The sequence below is a fragment of the Rhinopithecus roxellana genome, chromosome 4, assembly GCF_007565055.1.
Source record: "Rhinopithecus roxellana isolate Shanxi Qingling chromosome 4, ASM756505v1, whole genome shotgun sequence".
In the NCBI taxonomy this organism is placed as follows: Eukaryota; Metazoa; Chordata; class Mammalia; order Primates; family Cercopithecidae; genus Rhinopithecus; species Rhinopithecus roxellana.
Window position 1 is genome coordinate 57,105,370 of NC_044552.1, and position 17,316 is coordinate 57,122,685.

General features: G+C 38.8%; 1 protein-coding gene across 1 annotated transcript in view; it reads left to right on the forward strand.

The window, feature by feature from the left end:
- Window positions 1-17,316, forward strand: part of ADGRF1 (adhesion G protein-coupled receptor F1) — a 50,495-nt gene that overhangs the window by 5,650 nt on the left and 27,529 nt on the right. The window contains exons 4-5 of the mRNA XM_010356510.2: window positions 15,561-15,666; window positions 16,902-16,959. Of these exons, the coding sequence (XP_010354812.1) occupies window positions 15,598-15,666; window positions 16,902-16,959 (127 nt within the window). The 5' untranslated portion in view covers window positions 15,561-15,597. The remainder of the gene's footprint in view (window positions 1-15,560; window positions 15,667-16,901; window positions 16,960-17,316) is intronic.

Below are 17,316 nucleotides of genomic sequence, written 5' to 3' on the forward strand. Positions count from 1 at the left end.
GCACACTCTTCCCTCTGTGATAACGCAGGACCCCCATTCTTCTGATGTGCCAGGGAGGTAGATTGACTAGAATAAAACGGCTCCACCAAAGATCAGTCATATGGTTTTCACTAATTCATAATACATTAACCATAGCAATCTCTTAAAATAAAATTGCGCTTGAGAGAATTAAGCTTATTTTTCCTTTAGGGTGAATTAGTTTAAGCTTTGCCTGAATCCATATGTACCCAGGAAGTACTTATCAATTTAACTCCTTTCCAGGACTCCAAAAAACCCTAGAATTGACTAATCATTTCTCCTGCTACTTCCCCAAGTAAATATAAAATGACACACTGTATTTTCTTAGTAGCTGCCTTGAAAATATATAATTTTTCTTTTCTCTTTTCTTTGTTTTCATGAAAAATCCATTTATGTAAATCTGATAGCCTATGTAATACGCCATGCCAGAGGCTACATAAAGGAAAGACACTGAAGGAGGAATAGAAACCAGGTCAAAGTGGGAGAGGCCTAGAGAAGTGATGAACTTGACTTTTTCGTGCTGAGATCCATTAAGCTCAACTTGATAATAACATTCATGGGCTGGAGATTACAAACAGAGGCGAGAATAACAAAAAATAAACAAAAGTACATTCTTTAATATGTTAGAATATTAACACAAGCCTTCTATTATGTTCTGTTTTCATTAAGAAAACACCACTCATTATCTAACCATAACCCAAATTGACAAGTGTTCTAATAATGGTCCCATAATACTTTATTCAACCATTGACAAGTAGTAAAACATTGAGCAAATTATTTAGTTGTCTTGTCCTGGTTATTTCACTTGTAAAATGGTGCCAATAAGCATTAAGATTGGAAACAGGAGTGTATGCCTGTGGAGTCTGACAAGCTCAACTTGCAAACTCACCTTTTGTGCATAACCGTAAGCTGACGTGAATTATTGATGGATGCCTCGTATGTCTTGCTTCTCCAAAAGGAGAGTAAATTTCTTAAAAAACAGGGACAATGTCCCCATAACAGGGTCTGTCTGTTGCTGGGCTGAGGGCAAGGAAAGCACCATACTTTCACAACAATGCGCTTTCTGATGTCTTTCATTACACAACTAAAGGAATGCAAACATCTTCTTTAAAAAAGTAAATGAACGCATTCATTCAAATTAGGATATAAGTAAATGATTTTAGTGCTTTGGCTGAGAGTAAGTAAAGTAAAAACTGGAAGAAGCAAGAGCATACTGGATATCTGAGGGCATTCGCAGTGGTAGGGGTGTGCGTCACAAGGGTGCACAACTCAGAAAGTAGGGGAGTGGCATCCCCAGGACAAGTGTCACTGAATTCACAATTTTGCTTAAGGCCACCCTTATGAAACTGTTGTGTAACCTACCTAATCTAAATGTTTATATTTGTAACTTTCAAAATATTTTGCCTAGTTTTATTTTATTTCATTTTATTTTATTGTATTTTTTGAGACAGAGTCTCGCTCTGTCGCCCAGGCTGGAGTGCAGTGGCGGGATCTCGGCTCACTGCAAGCTCCGCCTCCCGAGTTCAAGCCATTCTCCTGCCTCAGCTTCCGGAGTTGCTGGGACTACAGGCTCCCGCCACCACGCTGGGCTAATTTTTTGTATTTTTAGCAGAGACGGGGTTTCACCGTGTTAGCCAGGATGGTCTCGATCTCCTGATCTCCTGACCTCGTGATCCTCCCACCTCGGCCTCTCAAAGTGCTGGGATTACAGGCGTGAGCCACTGCAGCACCCAGCCGCCTGACTTTCTTTGTAATGTTCTTTGGCAGGGAACACCCATCGCTTGTAGAGAAGGGGAAACGCTGTTGCCAAATATGTATGTCTTGGGATTTTCCTAAATTGTGTTTGTCTTAGCAGAGTAGTGCTCACAAGATTTCATTTGCTTTGTTTTTGTTTTGCTCTTAATGTTTACATACAATGGATATCAAATACATAAAACAGTAGGTATTGATAATCACATTTAATCTCATCTTCTTTACTACACTGCATATAATAATTAAATGTTTATAAGTAAATTGAAGTTTAGAGGTATATATGCAATTGCATCCATTCAACCCAACCAGCTTGCCATCTTTTTATTACATTGAGAGAATACAACTGCCTAAATTTTAAGTGAGAATATTATTGTGTTACAGAAAAGAGAGAGCTAAGGTAGAAAAGAAGGTGAAGTTTCTGTATGGCCATCAAATTATCAGGCTAATTCTCTTTTCATATTATTTGAAAATAATTATTTTGATTTCTCGGGGATGTATCATTGTGACCAGATTTTTTTCATAGAAGTCATTGATGAAGTAAAGTAAAAACAAACAAACAAACAAAAACAAAAACAAACAAACAAAAAAACTGAGGTCTGGGAGCTTTAACTGAAACGAATACCTGGGTGTATTTTAAGTCATGTAGAAAAACATGTTGGGAGCCAAACTTTGGTTTCTTCTCAGGGACAATGATTCTGTGCCAATCAGTACTTCAATTTCAATAGGTGGTGTCAATGGGCCCAAAGTGAGCTTAACATAAATCCCCAACCAGGCTTTTTATTACACCTAAACATTGTGATGTTGGCTAAACAACAATAAATAGTATCCTGAGTCTCACAGCTTAATATCAAAAATGTCCAGGATACCATCAAAAACTACTCATCATACAAAGAACCTGGAGAACCATTTGAATAAAAAATATACTCGAAATATTCCAATACAGAGATAACTGAGACGAAATTATCTGATAAATATTTTAAGGTGAATGGAAGATATGAAAAAGAATTGAAAGGAACTTATAAAACTAAAAAATAAAATCACTGAATTAAAAAAAAACTTCAACCGACTCCACTCAAAATTAGATTAGAATTAGCTGGGCTGTGGTGGCTGGCACCTATAATCCCAGCTACTCAGGGGGCTGAGGCGGGAGAATCACTTTAACCCGGGAGGCAGAGGTTGCAGTGAGCCGAGATTGTGCCACTGCACTCCAGTCTGGGTGACAGAGGGAAACTCTGTCTCAAAAAAAAAAAGAAAAAAAAAGTTAAATTAGAGATAACAGATGAAATAATTAGTGAACTTTATGAGAAATCAATAGAAATTACTGAATTTGAACAACAAAGGAAAAACTGACAAAATCTATGAACTCAGTGATCTATAGGACAGTTAAAAATATTTAACTTGTATTGTTATATGAGTCACAGAAGGAGAGCAGAAAGAGTTCAAAAGCAAATGTAGGGCATTTATTATCTATTTTAACTGTGAAGAAATTGATGCTTAGAAAATTAGTTTGTCCTAAATCATACAATTAGTGATATACTTCAAGTGTGTTTTAATTTAAGACAATAGAAGGATTTTTCAGAACCACTTTACTTATTTTTAAGGAAGTGTTTCCTGGATCTTTTCAAGTAAATAGCAATTGGCAAAGCCATTTTGGAATATAACATATTTGAATTTTCTAAAGAAAAAAACCTAGATTAAGTATTTCTAATGAGAGAACTTTGGATTTTATTTATGCTTAAAAATAAAAATTAACAAAATATAATTCCTACTTGGAAAAATAGATAAATTTACCGAGGTAAGTTAACTTATATTCTCATTTATCTTCATATAAACATGTCCTAAGAAATTCAACCACTTGCTACACCTGTCTTCAACACTAAAAAATTAGAACCATTCATGTTCTAGAAGTAGCAATATTAAATTCTATTATTAAATTGTTGTAAATAGCTCCCTAGTTTATAAGTGCTTAATCACCAATGCGGCAGATATTTGAAGAGCTACATTGCAAAATTTACTTTATAATTTTAATTAACTGCTTTTTTTTGCCTTTCTAATTAAATTTGCTCTTGCTATTTTTGATGTTTTAGCATTGGTAGAGAACAAACTTTGCTGGCAAGACTCAGGAATATTTTCAACAGTAATGATCATTTTCAATATGAAAGAACAAGAAGAAAAGAAACAGAGTGTTCTAAATACTAAGACTGTGTTAAACAAATTTGGAGTATTTTAAAAAGTTATGTCCAGGTTATAAAAATAAATCTTGGAAAGGAAAAAAAAAAAAAAAAAAAAAAAAAAGAGATTTATCTTTTTCCCTATAAAAAGGAATTAAATTAGAAGTTCAAGTTGATAGTTGAAACTCTTTTGGGATTTGGGTATATGGAGTTTAAAGGCGCACTGTCATATCCAAATAGCTGAAATATAGACCATTTTTCCCTGTTACTAGTTTCTTATTTATGCATTTCCTTTCTTTCATTCTCTATATCTTATTGAACATCTATGATATGCCAGGCAATATTACAGATGCTTAGGATTCAGCAATAAATAATAGAATAAAACAAAATTCTTGTTTACACGAAGCTTACATTCTAGTGTTCACTCATTTAAAAATATTTATCACAGACCTTATTTTCATCAGACAATGAATGCATCAGTATTATAGTTTATCACTTATAAATATCAATTATTATATAATGTTTTAAAAACTGTAAATCCTGTGGGGAAGGGCAGGCAGGGAGAATTTTGACCTCAGAAACATTTCACACATATTGTACTTTTAAAATTCACTACACTTTACCTCTGTTCTTGTTACATCATGAAGAAGTTTAAATGCAAAATAAACCTTTATTAAACTGTTAAAAAAAAAAAAAAAAAAAAAAAAAAAAAAAAAAAGATTTCAAGGTCTTCAGAGTTCTTGACTGGATAGATACATGGTTTTATTTTATTTATTTATTTATTTATTTATTTATTTATTTATTTATTTATTTATTTATTTTTGAGACAGAGTCTCTGTTGCTCAGGCTGGAGTGCAGTGGCACAATCCCGGCTCATCTCAACCTCTGCATCCCAGGTTCTAGCAATCCTCCTGTCTCAGTCTCCTGAGTAGCTGGGATTACAGGCGCCTGCCACAACACCTGGCTAATTTTTGTATTTTTAGTAGAGACAGAGTTTCACCATGTTGGCCAGGCTCTTCTCAAAGTCTTGACCTCAAGTAATCCACCGGCCTTTGCCTCCAAAAGTGCTGGGATTATAGGCGTGAGCCACCACGCCCAGAGATACATGGTTTTAATAGATGTGAAAACAATTTGGAATCTTGGAGGGATAGTACTAAAGGCCTATGGCATCATGATCTGAAACATACCCTCTTCCATGCACAGCTGGGTTGAAGCCTTGATAAACTCACCCCGTAGTACACAAAACCACTAAGGAAGGGAAGCCTTCTTATCACATCCCCTCCCCAATAAGCCACAGATAATCTCATAGAGGCTCCTGGTCAGTGGCTGATGGAAACTGGGAGCTGGCATGTTGAGAATGAAAATTCATAGGAATTAATAATAGAAGTGGAAAATGCCCTAGCATTTCACAGAGTTAAAATAAATTTCCTATGTGTAGTCAGTTGAATAAATAAAATGCAGAGATGAACAGCAATGAGGTATGCACTCCTAAAACTGCAAACTCTAGTTAACGTTTTATTGATGAGCGTTATCAGATCCTCATGGTGTCTTCTTGGTCTCAGTGCAAATGTCAGTTTTTAATCTCCAGAGGTCCACAAATTTAAAGACTTTAAAGTCTTTAAGATAATTTTCTTATTCTTTTCTTCTTTCTCGGAAGACAAAACTTTAAAACCTGATAAGAGTTTCTTTACTGTTTTGAGATAAGCAGATATTTATTATACATTTGTGAAGTTGAGACAGCCTGTCAAAATACAACAGATTCACACCTGCAAAGTTCTGGGTAAAGAGAATTTGTGTTAAGCAGATTATATTTTCCATAAGCACCTTTTACGCTTGTGTTTGTACTGCATGCAGAATGATTCTACTTGGAGACTTCCCTATACTTAATCTCTTAACGAATCAAGCTAATTATTTCTGATAAGCCACTTAATGATATATTTCTTAAGCATATCATACTCTTTTATGTTGTTGACCAATGTATCAATTAAGCAGGCAATTGGTAAAAGATGTAGATATGGCATAATTTAAAAAATATATTTAGGTCAGAATTTTATAGGAAAAGGTGGGCCTCATTAAACAAACTTACAGCTCAATAGGGGGAATAAATTATAGTGTTCTATACCACTGCAGAATGATTATAGTTAACAATAATATATAGTTTCAAATAACTAGAAGGAGAATATTCAATGTTCCCAACACAAAGAAAGATAAATGTTTGAGATGATGGATATGCTAATTACCCTGATCTGATCACCATATATTATATATATATATCAAAACATCACTAGGTACTCTATAAATGTGTACAATTATTATTTGTCAATTAAAAATAAAATTTAAAATAAATAAATAGATAAAATTGATGAAGAATTATCAAGGTGGTCTAGATAAAAAATGGTGTCATTGGGAAATACAGTTGACAAAATTGGCTATTCACTTGGAGGAAATGAAAGGAAATCTGAAAACCTAAATAAATTCCAGAAGGATTGAAGATTTACTTATTTCATCCCAAAACCTAAATTAACTTAAGAAAGATTGAAGATTTAAGTGTATTAAAAATAATTTAAAGAACTAATGAAGTGTTAGACTAAAATGTAGAAGAATGTTTTCCAATCTTTTTACAGAAAACACATTCTTTGGCCGGACATGGTGGTTCACACCTGTAATCCCAGCACTTCTGGAGGCTGAGGTGGGCCGATCACCTGAGGTCAGGAGTTTGAGACCAACCTGGCCAACATGGTGAAACCCTGTCTCTACTAAAAATACAAAAATAAGCCGGGCATGGTGACGTACACCTGTAGTCCCAGCTACTCCGGAGACTGAGGCAGGAGAATCACTTGAACCCGGGAGGCAGAGGTTGCGGTGAGCCGAGATTGCACCACTGCACTGCAGCCTGGGTGACAGGGTGTGACTCTGTCTCAAAACATAAACAAGCAAACAAAACCACACATTCTTCACACAACCCCAAGTTTAAAATCCATAATGGGGCTGGGTGTGGTGGCTCATACCTGAAATCTCAACACTTTGAGAGGTTGAGGAAGAAGGATCGCTTGAGCCCAGGAATTCAAGACCAGTGTGAGCAGTGTGTCGAGACCTTGTCTTTGCAAAAAAATAAATTAAAAAATAATTAGCTGGGTGTGGTGGTGCGTGCCTATAGTCTCAGCCATTCAGGAGGCTGAGACGAGAGGATCATTTGAGCCGAGGATGGGGCTGCGGTGAGCTGTGATCACGGCGCTACACTCTAGCCTGGGCAGCAGAGCGAGACCCTGTCTCTAAATATAACTAAAAGTAAAAATGAATAAGGAAAATCCATAATGGAAAAGATTGACAGATGTGATTTCATGAACATTTTAATCTTTTGTGCAGAAGAAAATAATGCAAAAGGTTTAAAGATGGACTATAAACCATGAGTAAATACCTATAATAGGAGTGACAAAGACAAAAGAGCTTCTAAAACACAATTTTTAAGAAAAAGATGAACACTCCAATAGATAAACTTGGGAAAATGACTTAAGTAGTCAAGCTGGAAAAAAATACAAATGGCCAGTAAATCTCTGAAAAATGCTTAAACTTACTGGTAATCAAACACAGGAAAATTAAAACAATAAGGCAAAAATTTTGCCTATCCATTTGGCAACATTAAAAAGATATTGTGGACAGAGTGATGAAACAGGCATTTCTGCAGCTTACCAGTGAGTGTAAATGGGTACAGGTTAGGAGGGCAATTTGACCATGTCTATAAAATCTCAAAATATACAAACCTTTGGAAGCAGCACTTTCCTTTTAACTTAGAAAAGTTAAAAGTTCAATCCTGGTTTACCTGGAATTCAGATGCGTGGAAGGAAGCTTAATAGAAGGGAAGTTTGAGGGCAGACTGTGGGAGTTCAAAACTGCGATGATCTTGAGTTTGCTTTTCATTCTGTATGGTGTAGAATCTGGATGGTTTCTGAGGATGACTTGATGTGATATTTTCAGGCTAGATGGAATGCCAGTCAACTGGTTCTATTTCTAGAAGAATCATCTGGGGAATATGATTTTAAAAGTTAGTTTTACTTTTTAAGAAAATCACGATGAAAATACTATTCATATGTAAAGGGAAATGTAAAGAATTAGGGGGTTTTGGTAGGTTTGAAACAATGAAGATTTATCAGTGTAAGCATGGAATGAGAAGTAGGAGAAGTGTGTTTTACTCTTATTTAAAATAGATCACCCAAGAAGAGTTTGTAACATCTTTAATTTGACCATTCGTATATAAAGATCCCACAGAGCCTACTCTGCAGGGGTTTTCCAGCAGGCCTGATCATTTGTGTTTCCAACCTTAGACACCTGACTCTCCTTAGATACCGAGGACAATCATGTTTATCAGGAAGATAGCTTGTTTTTTCTAGTGTAATGTCAACTTTTATTTTAGCGTGGGGGGTACCTGTGCAGTTTTGTTATATGGGTAGTAGATTGTGTAATGTTGAGGTTTGGGGTGCAAATGATCCTGTCACCAGGTAGTGAGCATAGTATCCAATACATAGCTTTTGTTCATTTGTTTGTTTTGTTTTTGAGACAGGTTCTCCCTCTGTCTCCCGCGCTGGAGTACAGTGGTGCAATCTTGGCTCCCTGCAACCTCCGCCTCCAGGGCTCAGGTGACTTTCCCACCTCAGCCTCCCAAGTAGCTGGGACCACAGGTGCACACCACCATGCCCGGCTAATTTTTGTATTTTTAGTACAGACAGGGTTTCACCATGTTGCCCAGGCTGGTCTCGAACGCCTGAGCTCAAGCAATGCACCAGCCTCTGTTTCCCAAATTGCTGGGATTACGGGCCTGAGCCATCGTGCCCGGCCCAATAGGTAGCTTTTCAGCCCTTTCCCCCTCTCCCTCTCTCTCTGCTCTAGGAGTCCCCAGTGTTGATTGTTTCCATCTTTATGTTCATGTATACCCAGTGCTTAGCTGCCACTTATAAGTGAGAACATGCAAATTAACGCAGGAACAGGAAGATAGCTTTGAAATGTATGTTCTTCTTTTTTCTGAAAAAAAGAATTGTTTGTAAGGAACTCAGGTGGAGATCAAATTAACAATCATGATTTTATTAAAATTATGCCCCAAGCAACAAAAACTAACTGGCTCATAGTCGAAGGGAAATACTTGATTCTTTGGGCTGAGAAATTTAGGGAAATAGTTAACAAATTCTTTTTATTTAGAATTTAAATGTTACATTTTCATTTTCTGCAATTGTGAAATGAAAATAAATTCCACTTAACTTACACAATTGCCAAAATAATCAAATCAAAACATATTGAAAAGCACTTTGTAAATTAGAAGGAATTATTTCATTTCTTTTTTATGAGGTAGCTATCACCTCTCTGGAGTTCTGTTCAGGTACTTCTTAATTTTTAAAAGCAAACAATTCAAGAAGCTCAAATTATCTGGTCTTTCCTTTCTTTAAATGAAGTTGAGTAGAGGAGATGAGAAATAAGCCCTACCTAGGGATTCCAGGAAGACTGGGTCCTGTTACTAAGCTGAAATCTTGGCTAGAAGAAAGAGCTTGGCACCTTTTGCGGAATGCCATTAATCATCTTTTAAGGGCTTGGTGGTCACTCCTGCTATACTGAACCACAAGCGGCTGGTGAACATCTTCAGTTACAAGGGATTGGAATAGAGCCAACCCATGAGGCTTGCAGCTAAGCCTTTTACAGTGGAAATGAGCTGGACTCGTCTTCTGTGGGAAATGAACCCTACTAGAATGCCAGGAGGCATATTGAGCAATGAGCTAAAAACAACAAATCATCCTGACTGAAGCTCTTCTCAGATGCAAAGTGCAGACTAAATAGAAAAACAGAATCCTTGTTAGGAAGGAGCAGACAGCTGTGCTAGGCTGCAGGCACCAGCAGCAGGAGAAATACTCTTGAGCTGAATGAAGTTCTAATTAGTGGCAAAGGAAACACAAATTTATAAGCACATATCTCAATTCTGGGATGGGAAAGGATCAGATTTGGAGGTAGGGTCACAAACTGGACTCTGAAGGCACAACCAATCAATGAAACATAGGACAGTTAAAATAGGGACCCCGGAACAGAGATTCTCGGTAACCCAGAAGTTCGCAGAAGTGAGTCTGGATTGCGGCTTTCGGAGTTTCTCTTGAGGCATGGAGCTACCATGCATGATAGGCGGGCATGACTATATTGTTAACAGCCAGTACCTGGCACAATGCCTGGGAAATGGGAGGCTGTCAGTATACAGTATACGGTAGTTGAACAAATGCAAGTTTAGCAGATTGGTGAAGTGTCCTGGGGGAAGAGTGACTGAGCTAAGTAATTCTTTTTGTCCCCACCAGACTTATAATTCCAGAATTCTTAAAAATTATACCTCTGTTCTGAACCCAATAATTAAATTCTTAGTAGGTTCTTAGCTCATCTCAAAAGATGTTCAAGAATTTAATAACCAGTTTGAGGAGAAAACAAGAATAAAGATGAGTAGAAATCGGTGATCTTTCCAGGCTTTGGTTTGGTGACTGCCGACGTTGATAAAAGAACAATTACATAAGTAATCTACAAATAGAAGGTGGGGAATGGGTATGTAATAATGAAACCTGAATGTGAATAGATCTGAGCTCACTTTATTTTTCTCCTTACTGTATAAAAGAGGAAACCGAATCCACAGAGTTTTAACTTTCACAAATCCTCACAGAAGAGGTAGAAACCTGAGGCTAGGGTGTAATTCATTCAGACCTCTTCCTGTTGTGTTGATAAACAGGAATGTGCTAAAACATGCTAAAATATAAAATGTGTCTAAAATTTTACTGTGCACACATGTATATAGACCTCCCCTGAGATTTTAAATGACTTTAAATTACTGTCCTTCCAGAGGAAGTTTGTCTCATTCATATAACTTACCAAACCTCCAAACATTTTTCCAAAGATGGAAGTGGCTATCTTTTCTGTCCTCCCACCTATTTTCTCAGCTGTCTTCTCCTCTATCTCTGTCCAGTTACAGAAACACAAAGGAGCTTTTCTCAAAGGCAAGTGGCCCAACAGTTCCTAGAAAAGATAGATGCTAATGAATATGTTATCAAAAACTGGTAAAATGAGAGGTAAAACAAAACCAAGGCTTTACAGGTCATCTGCCTAACTCTTTTTGAGTCATGATTTCTTTTAGACCCTATGTGGAGACCTGCTCTTTCCATCAATGTGTATGTGCACATGGGCACAGGTGAGGCCAAGATGGACAGGAAGGAGACAGCTCTACTGGGAATTCTATTTATAGAGAAAAAAACATAATCCCATAAATATTGATGCCAGAGAAACAGCACAGAGTTCAACTGTGCCTAAGATTAAATTGTTGCCAAGAATGCTGGAAAGTATAGGTGTGAGCAGTTTCAACTAAGTCCGCTATTGATAAGGAGCCAGCTGTTGGCATAAATAAATGATATTTGCAGTCCATAAGTATATAACTGAAAGAATAGGGAGACAACAGCCAGCCCTCTCCAAAGACATAATAGCAAGTTCTAATGATTGTTCCCTGTCAACTGAAGGACAGGGAATGAACTCCCTGAATGAATTCAAGGAAGTGCGGGGTCGGGGGGTGTCCCACCATGGTCAAGCCTTCCCATTACTGGCCCCAGCAGCCACAGCACAAGGTGTGATGGAAACATGTCATACTCTAATGACAACAACAGCTCCTCATTGGTGGCAAGGACATAAGGATTCTGAGAATTTCTAAATAATCAGGACCATTCCAGCTTGGAAGGGAAGTGATGAAAATACCATGGGGTTTATGTTTAACAAAGGCAAAGTTCAGTGAGATTTATGAGGACCTCGCACACACACAGCAATCTCTGACATCCTTGCTGCTGTGGACCCTCCTTTGAGTCAGATAATTCAATTACTGTAAAATGTACTTTTATTGCTTCGAAATTGGGATCCCTCCATTTCCAGAGTGGCGGGAATCAGTTAACCCAACGGTCCTTTTTTTTTTTTTTTTTTTAAATAAGTTAATTTGACTCAGAATTGAAGTCAAATTCTGACAATCCAGCAAGTAACTATACACGCTGATGGTAAGGTTGAAATACTAGGCACCACTCTGGATACTTTACTTGCAAATTACTCATTCAATTCTCCTAAGAGCCTGTGAATTAAATACTATTTTCCCCATATTCTTGATGAGTAAACCAAAGTATAGAAAACTTAAGACAATTCCAAAGGGCATCCAGTTGATAAATGTCAAAGCTGAGAACGGGACCCTGGCTAGCGCAGCTACAGAGCCCATTTTGACCCATGTGCCTTGAGATTTCATTTTTTCCCACCTTTAACTAGTTGTCAAATACAGGGTGTCCAGTTAAATTTGAATTTCAGATAAGAAACAAATAATTTTAGACAACAAATAATGTTGCAAATATTGCACAGGGGCATACTTCACTACAAAAGTTCATTGTTTATTTGAAATTCAAAATTTTGAGGGTATCTTGTGTTTTTACTTCCTAAACCTTACAACTGTATCCCAGAGGGAGCTATATGCACCAAGGAAGCAAAGAAAACAATTTTGATTCACTTGACCTTTGGTTTCAAATCCCAGAGTAGAACTCCTATCACAGGACTAGACTAGGTAGAGAAATCTTTATTTTTTATTTTATTTTTATTGTTTTAAGGATGGAGGGTAGCAGAGTGGAGGCCGCAGGCACCACAACCTCTCCCTCTGCCACTTCTCTCTGGATAAATCGTTTTTCCTATACTTAAAACAGTCTAGAGTAACAGCTCTCAAACCTGCCTGGATGTGAGCATTGCTTGTCTAGCTTTAATAATACACATGGGCTGGCCTGGCATGGTGGCTCATGCCCGTAGTCCCTCTTTGGAGGCTGAGGTGGGAGAATTGCTTAAGCCCAGGAGTTTAAGACTAACTTGGACAATATAGTGAAACCTTGTCACTACAAAAAAATTAAAAGAATTAGCCTGTAGTCTCAGCTATTAGGGAGGCTGAGGTGGGAGGATCACTTTTGCCCAGGAGGTCAAGGCTGCAGTGAGCCATGACTACACCACTGCACTTCCAGCCTGGGTGACAGAGCAAGAACATGTCTCCATAATCATAATTATAATTATAATATACAGAGCTGGGCCTGAGCTGTCCAAGATTTAGTAGGTTTAGGGTGAGATGGGGGCACCCACATTTTCTAATGAGCTCCTAAATGTTTTCTCCTTTCCTTCTCTTCCCTCCCTTCCTCACTGGTCTGAAACTCTGACTCTAAGCTACAGTTTACCATCTGTAGCAAGTCCAAGGATGCCAGAATGTATCTCTAGGGTGGGAGAAGAGGGAATAAAGAGGTGGGGTCTATGAGAGAGGGCTTTTCCACAATGCCCAGAGCTGTCTTCAGGCCTTCTCAAGCTGGCTCTACAGCCTCAGGCCTGGACTACATGTATGAGAAAGATTTTTCAGAGTGGGATGAGGAGGTGAGAGAGAGAGAGAGAGAAACAGAGAGAGAGTGAGCCTGAGAGCCGTATGCAGGCCAGGTCTCCCATTTGGAAGCAGGCTCTGGCACAAAGAGGCAAAACGGATCACACCACAGGCACCAAGACTGTTATCCCATTTGAAAGCTCCAGCCCTGTAAACTGTGACCCAAATAGTTCCCGAGAATTCAAATTAAAAAATCCTTCCCTAGAAGTGAAGAAAAAGTGGCCGGGCATAATGACTCACGCCTGTAATCCCAGCATTTTGGGAGGCCGAGGCAGGCAGATCACTTGAGGTCAGGAGTTTGAGACCAGCCTGACCAACATGGTGAAACCCCATCTCAACTAAAAATACAAAAATTGGCCAGGCATTGTGATGGGTGCCTGTAATCCCAGCTCTCATGAGGCTGAGGCAGGAGAATCACTTGAACCTGGAAGGTGAAGGTTGCAGTGAGCTGAGATCATGCCACTGCACTCCAGCCTGGGCAACAGAGTGAGACTCCATCTCAAAAAAAAAAGTGAAGAAAAAGTGGAAAAGGGGCTGGAAGGGGCGCAACCCCCCTCTGCAATGTGACTGTGCTTCATGAGGGTATTGCAAAATCAATTTAGTAGAATTAACAATTTACTAATAAAAATGAAATAAATAAAATAAAAACAAGTAGAAAATATCCAAGGTACACACACACACACACACACACACACACACACACACACACACTCATGTTATAACATATCTTTCTTTCTATGGGATTCTGTCAAGAAAGTTTGTAAAACACTGCTCTAGAGACAAATATTCATCACTTTTAGAAAGCAGAAACACAGGCAGGAAGGAATAGAACTCAGAGCAGACAAGCTGTGGGGAAACAAGACCCTAAAGAGTAATCTAGAGCTCAGGCTGCTGCCAAAGAATTTTAAAGCAACAGATTTACAAGGAGTCTTTGGTAAACAGGAAGGTGGGGCATAAGAGGACCATTCATCCAAAAGGAGAAGGGAAATTCAAGAGCTGTACGTGTCACATTGCCTGTTTTTCATGCTGCCCCAGAAAGACCTAGAAAAGGTCTCAGCTGAAACATAGGCCGCCTCTGTGGTAGTTCTTCCCTGTCTCTAATGCCTTTTCTCTGCTTTTGAGATCAGAGGGCAGTGTGGGGTGGCACTGGAGAGACAGCAGCATTTGTATGAAGTTTAAGCACACCCAGGAAGCAAGGTAAGGGCTGGATGGAGAGCCCAACTTTGTGTACTCCGGACTGCTAAGCAAGGACACTTATTCCAGGGGAGGACTTTTGAGTTCGGGAGTCAAACTTTTTCACCTTCTCCTGTGAGATGTAAAAGAAACATTGAGAGGTCAGAAGAAGGTATTCCTTTAAGTTCTATCAATGCCGTGCAGTAAAACTTAGCAATGATGTAAGCGTCCTGTGTTGAGCTACCCAATATGGTAGCCCCTAGCCACATGTGGCCCCTGAGCACTGGAAATGTGGTCAACGTGATTGAGCAACTGAATTTTAAATTTAATTTAATTTAAACTGTCATTCATATTTAGATTGCCACACATGGCTAGTGGCTACTGTATTAGACAGAACAATTCTAACATTTTGTGATTTTTTTTGATGCAAAATAACCTGGGTATAAGTGATTAATCTTGTGACCAGGTCTATGTACTGAGTTTTATCTAAATTATTTGAGATAATCATAAACTCAAGGACATCTTTTAGCTGATGGTATCTACTATGAAAAAGGAAGTTTGCTGGATTGATTCATTATTATTTATGTGCTTACAACTCAAATTGTATCCTGGTATTAATGGTTTAAAGAGTCTTTGGTTATTTTAATGTTTTTCTTTCTCAAAATGAAAAGGAAACTTCCGTGAAATATAAAAGACTGGTGTTAAATGCACCTAGTTGCAATGTTAAGCAAGTCATGATTTAAAAAACAGCCTGTGTTTAGTCAGATACCATCACCTGGAAGACAGCTCTAGAGCAGTTTTCTAATCAGTCTGTAAAGGTGGAAATTTACTACGCCTGCAGTGGGAGCAGAAGTCATGATGTCACAGGTTCCGTGAAGTGGAAACACAATCAGACACCCAGGGGCTTGGATCAGCTCAGTGGGGCCCCACCACTGTGTGCATTTTTACATTTTGACTTGAATTTCTTGTTTTTATGTCTCTACCTTACCTGATACCCTGCTTGTTTAGCACAGACTATGCACCCAACTGCTGCTGCTCAGTCCAGGGAAAATGAAAGTTGGAGTGCTGTGGCTCATTTCTTTCTTCACCTTCACTGATGGCCACGGTGGCTTCCTGGGGGTAAGTTGGTGCTATATCTCATATCTCTTCTCAACTATCTCTCCTCTCTCCTTCTGGCATTTTTAGAACCCCTCACTCTTTAGGGGACTGCAACTGCATAATTTAATGTACTTGAGATCCGAAGTCCTGAGTTCTTGTTTCAACATGACCAACATTCATTGTGTGGCCTTGGATAAGTAAGTCATTTCATCTCTTCGGAGTTTAGATGATCAAACTGCAAAAGGAGGATCTTTGATTAAACTACCTTAGAGATCTTTTCCAGTTCAACACATTTTCTACTATGGCTTTTTGGATGCAGAAAAGTCACATAGATGGACATTAGCAATCCTTAGACACTCTCTTCCCTATCTACACTCGTTTTTGTGATGCTTTCATCTAGGATCGTGGTTTTAATATTCTCTACGTGCTGATGACTCCCAGCTGTATAGCTCCATCTCAGACCTCTCCCCTGTCCACACTCACATGTCCATTATCTGCGTGTTATTTCCAGCTGGGCACCCAGTGGACCTCCGAACTTCATTTGCCCGAAATCGAACCCACTCCTTCTTGCCTGTCTCAGCAGGTGGTATCACTATCTTTCCAGCTACTTAGGCAAAAAAACCTCAAGAATCATGCTTGACTCTTCTCACATTCCATATCTAAACCACTGGCATTACTTTTTAAGCTTTACCTTTAAAATATATCCAGAATTCAAAAACTTCTCACTACTTCCGTGGCTGCTACCTTGATCCACACCTTCATTGTCTTTCACCTGCATAATTTCAACAACCCCTGAAACACACTCATTGCTTCTGTGCTTATCTGTTCTTAGCAGGGCTTCAGGATTGAGCCTGCTACAAAGTAAGTTACAGCATGTCTTTCCCCTGTTCAAAGCTCCCCAGCGGTTTCTCATCTCACTCAAGGAGAAGATAAAACCCTTTCCGTGGCCTATAAAGGCCTGCACAACCTGCCTCCCCAGAGACCCTCTGACCCCACCTCCTGTGCCTCTCCTCTCTCTCTCCTCTCTCCGCGGCTCTTGTGTCCTCATTCTGCCTTCACCTGCCAGGCATACTCCTCTTACCCTTCAGGTGTTTGCTCAAAAGTTGCTCCAATGAGGCCTTCCCTGACCGCCCTCTTCACCATCCCTGGCTTGGATTTTAGATTCATGATTTTAATTCATCTGGGAAACTCAGTGAGGCCTTATGAAGCACAACTCTTCAAAGTCTCACCATAACTATTTGTTTTCTTTTTAACAGATAAATGATGGCATCCAAACAAAAAGGGAACTCATTGTGAATAAGAGAAAACAACCAGGTGAGGCTCAGTCAGACAGCATGGTGTAGTGGATTTTGGTGTCAAGGGACCAGGGTTCTAATCCCAGCATTGCCTCTGACTGGTTGTATGATCCTAGGCATATTATTAAACATCCAAATATGTACAAGGAGAATGACAGTAATTCCTATGAGCAGGACATTTGTGAAGATTAAATAATATCACGAGAGCATAGTGTCTTACATCAGACCTGGCAAGTAGCTGTTCACACACGCCCTTTTCTTCTGTGCCTTGATTCTAACAATGTAATTAATGGCCGTAGCTCCAGTCAAGAAATGAGTTGTGTTCTATTTAGTTTGTGGATCTGATGTTTCTGGTGCTGAACACATTTCCTTATAG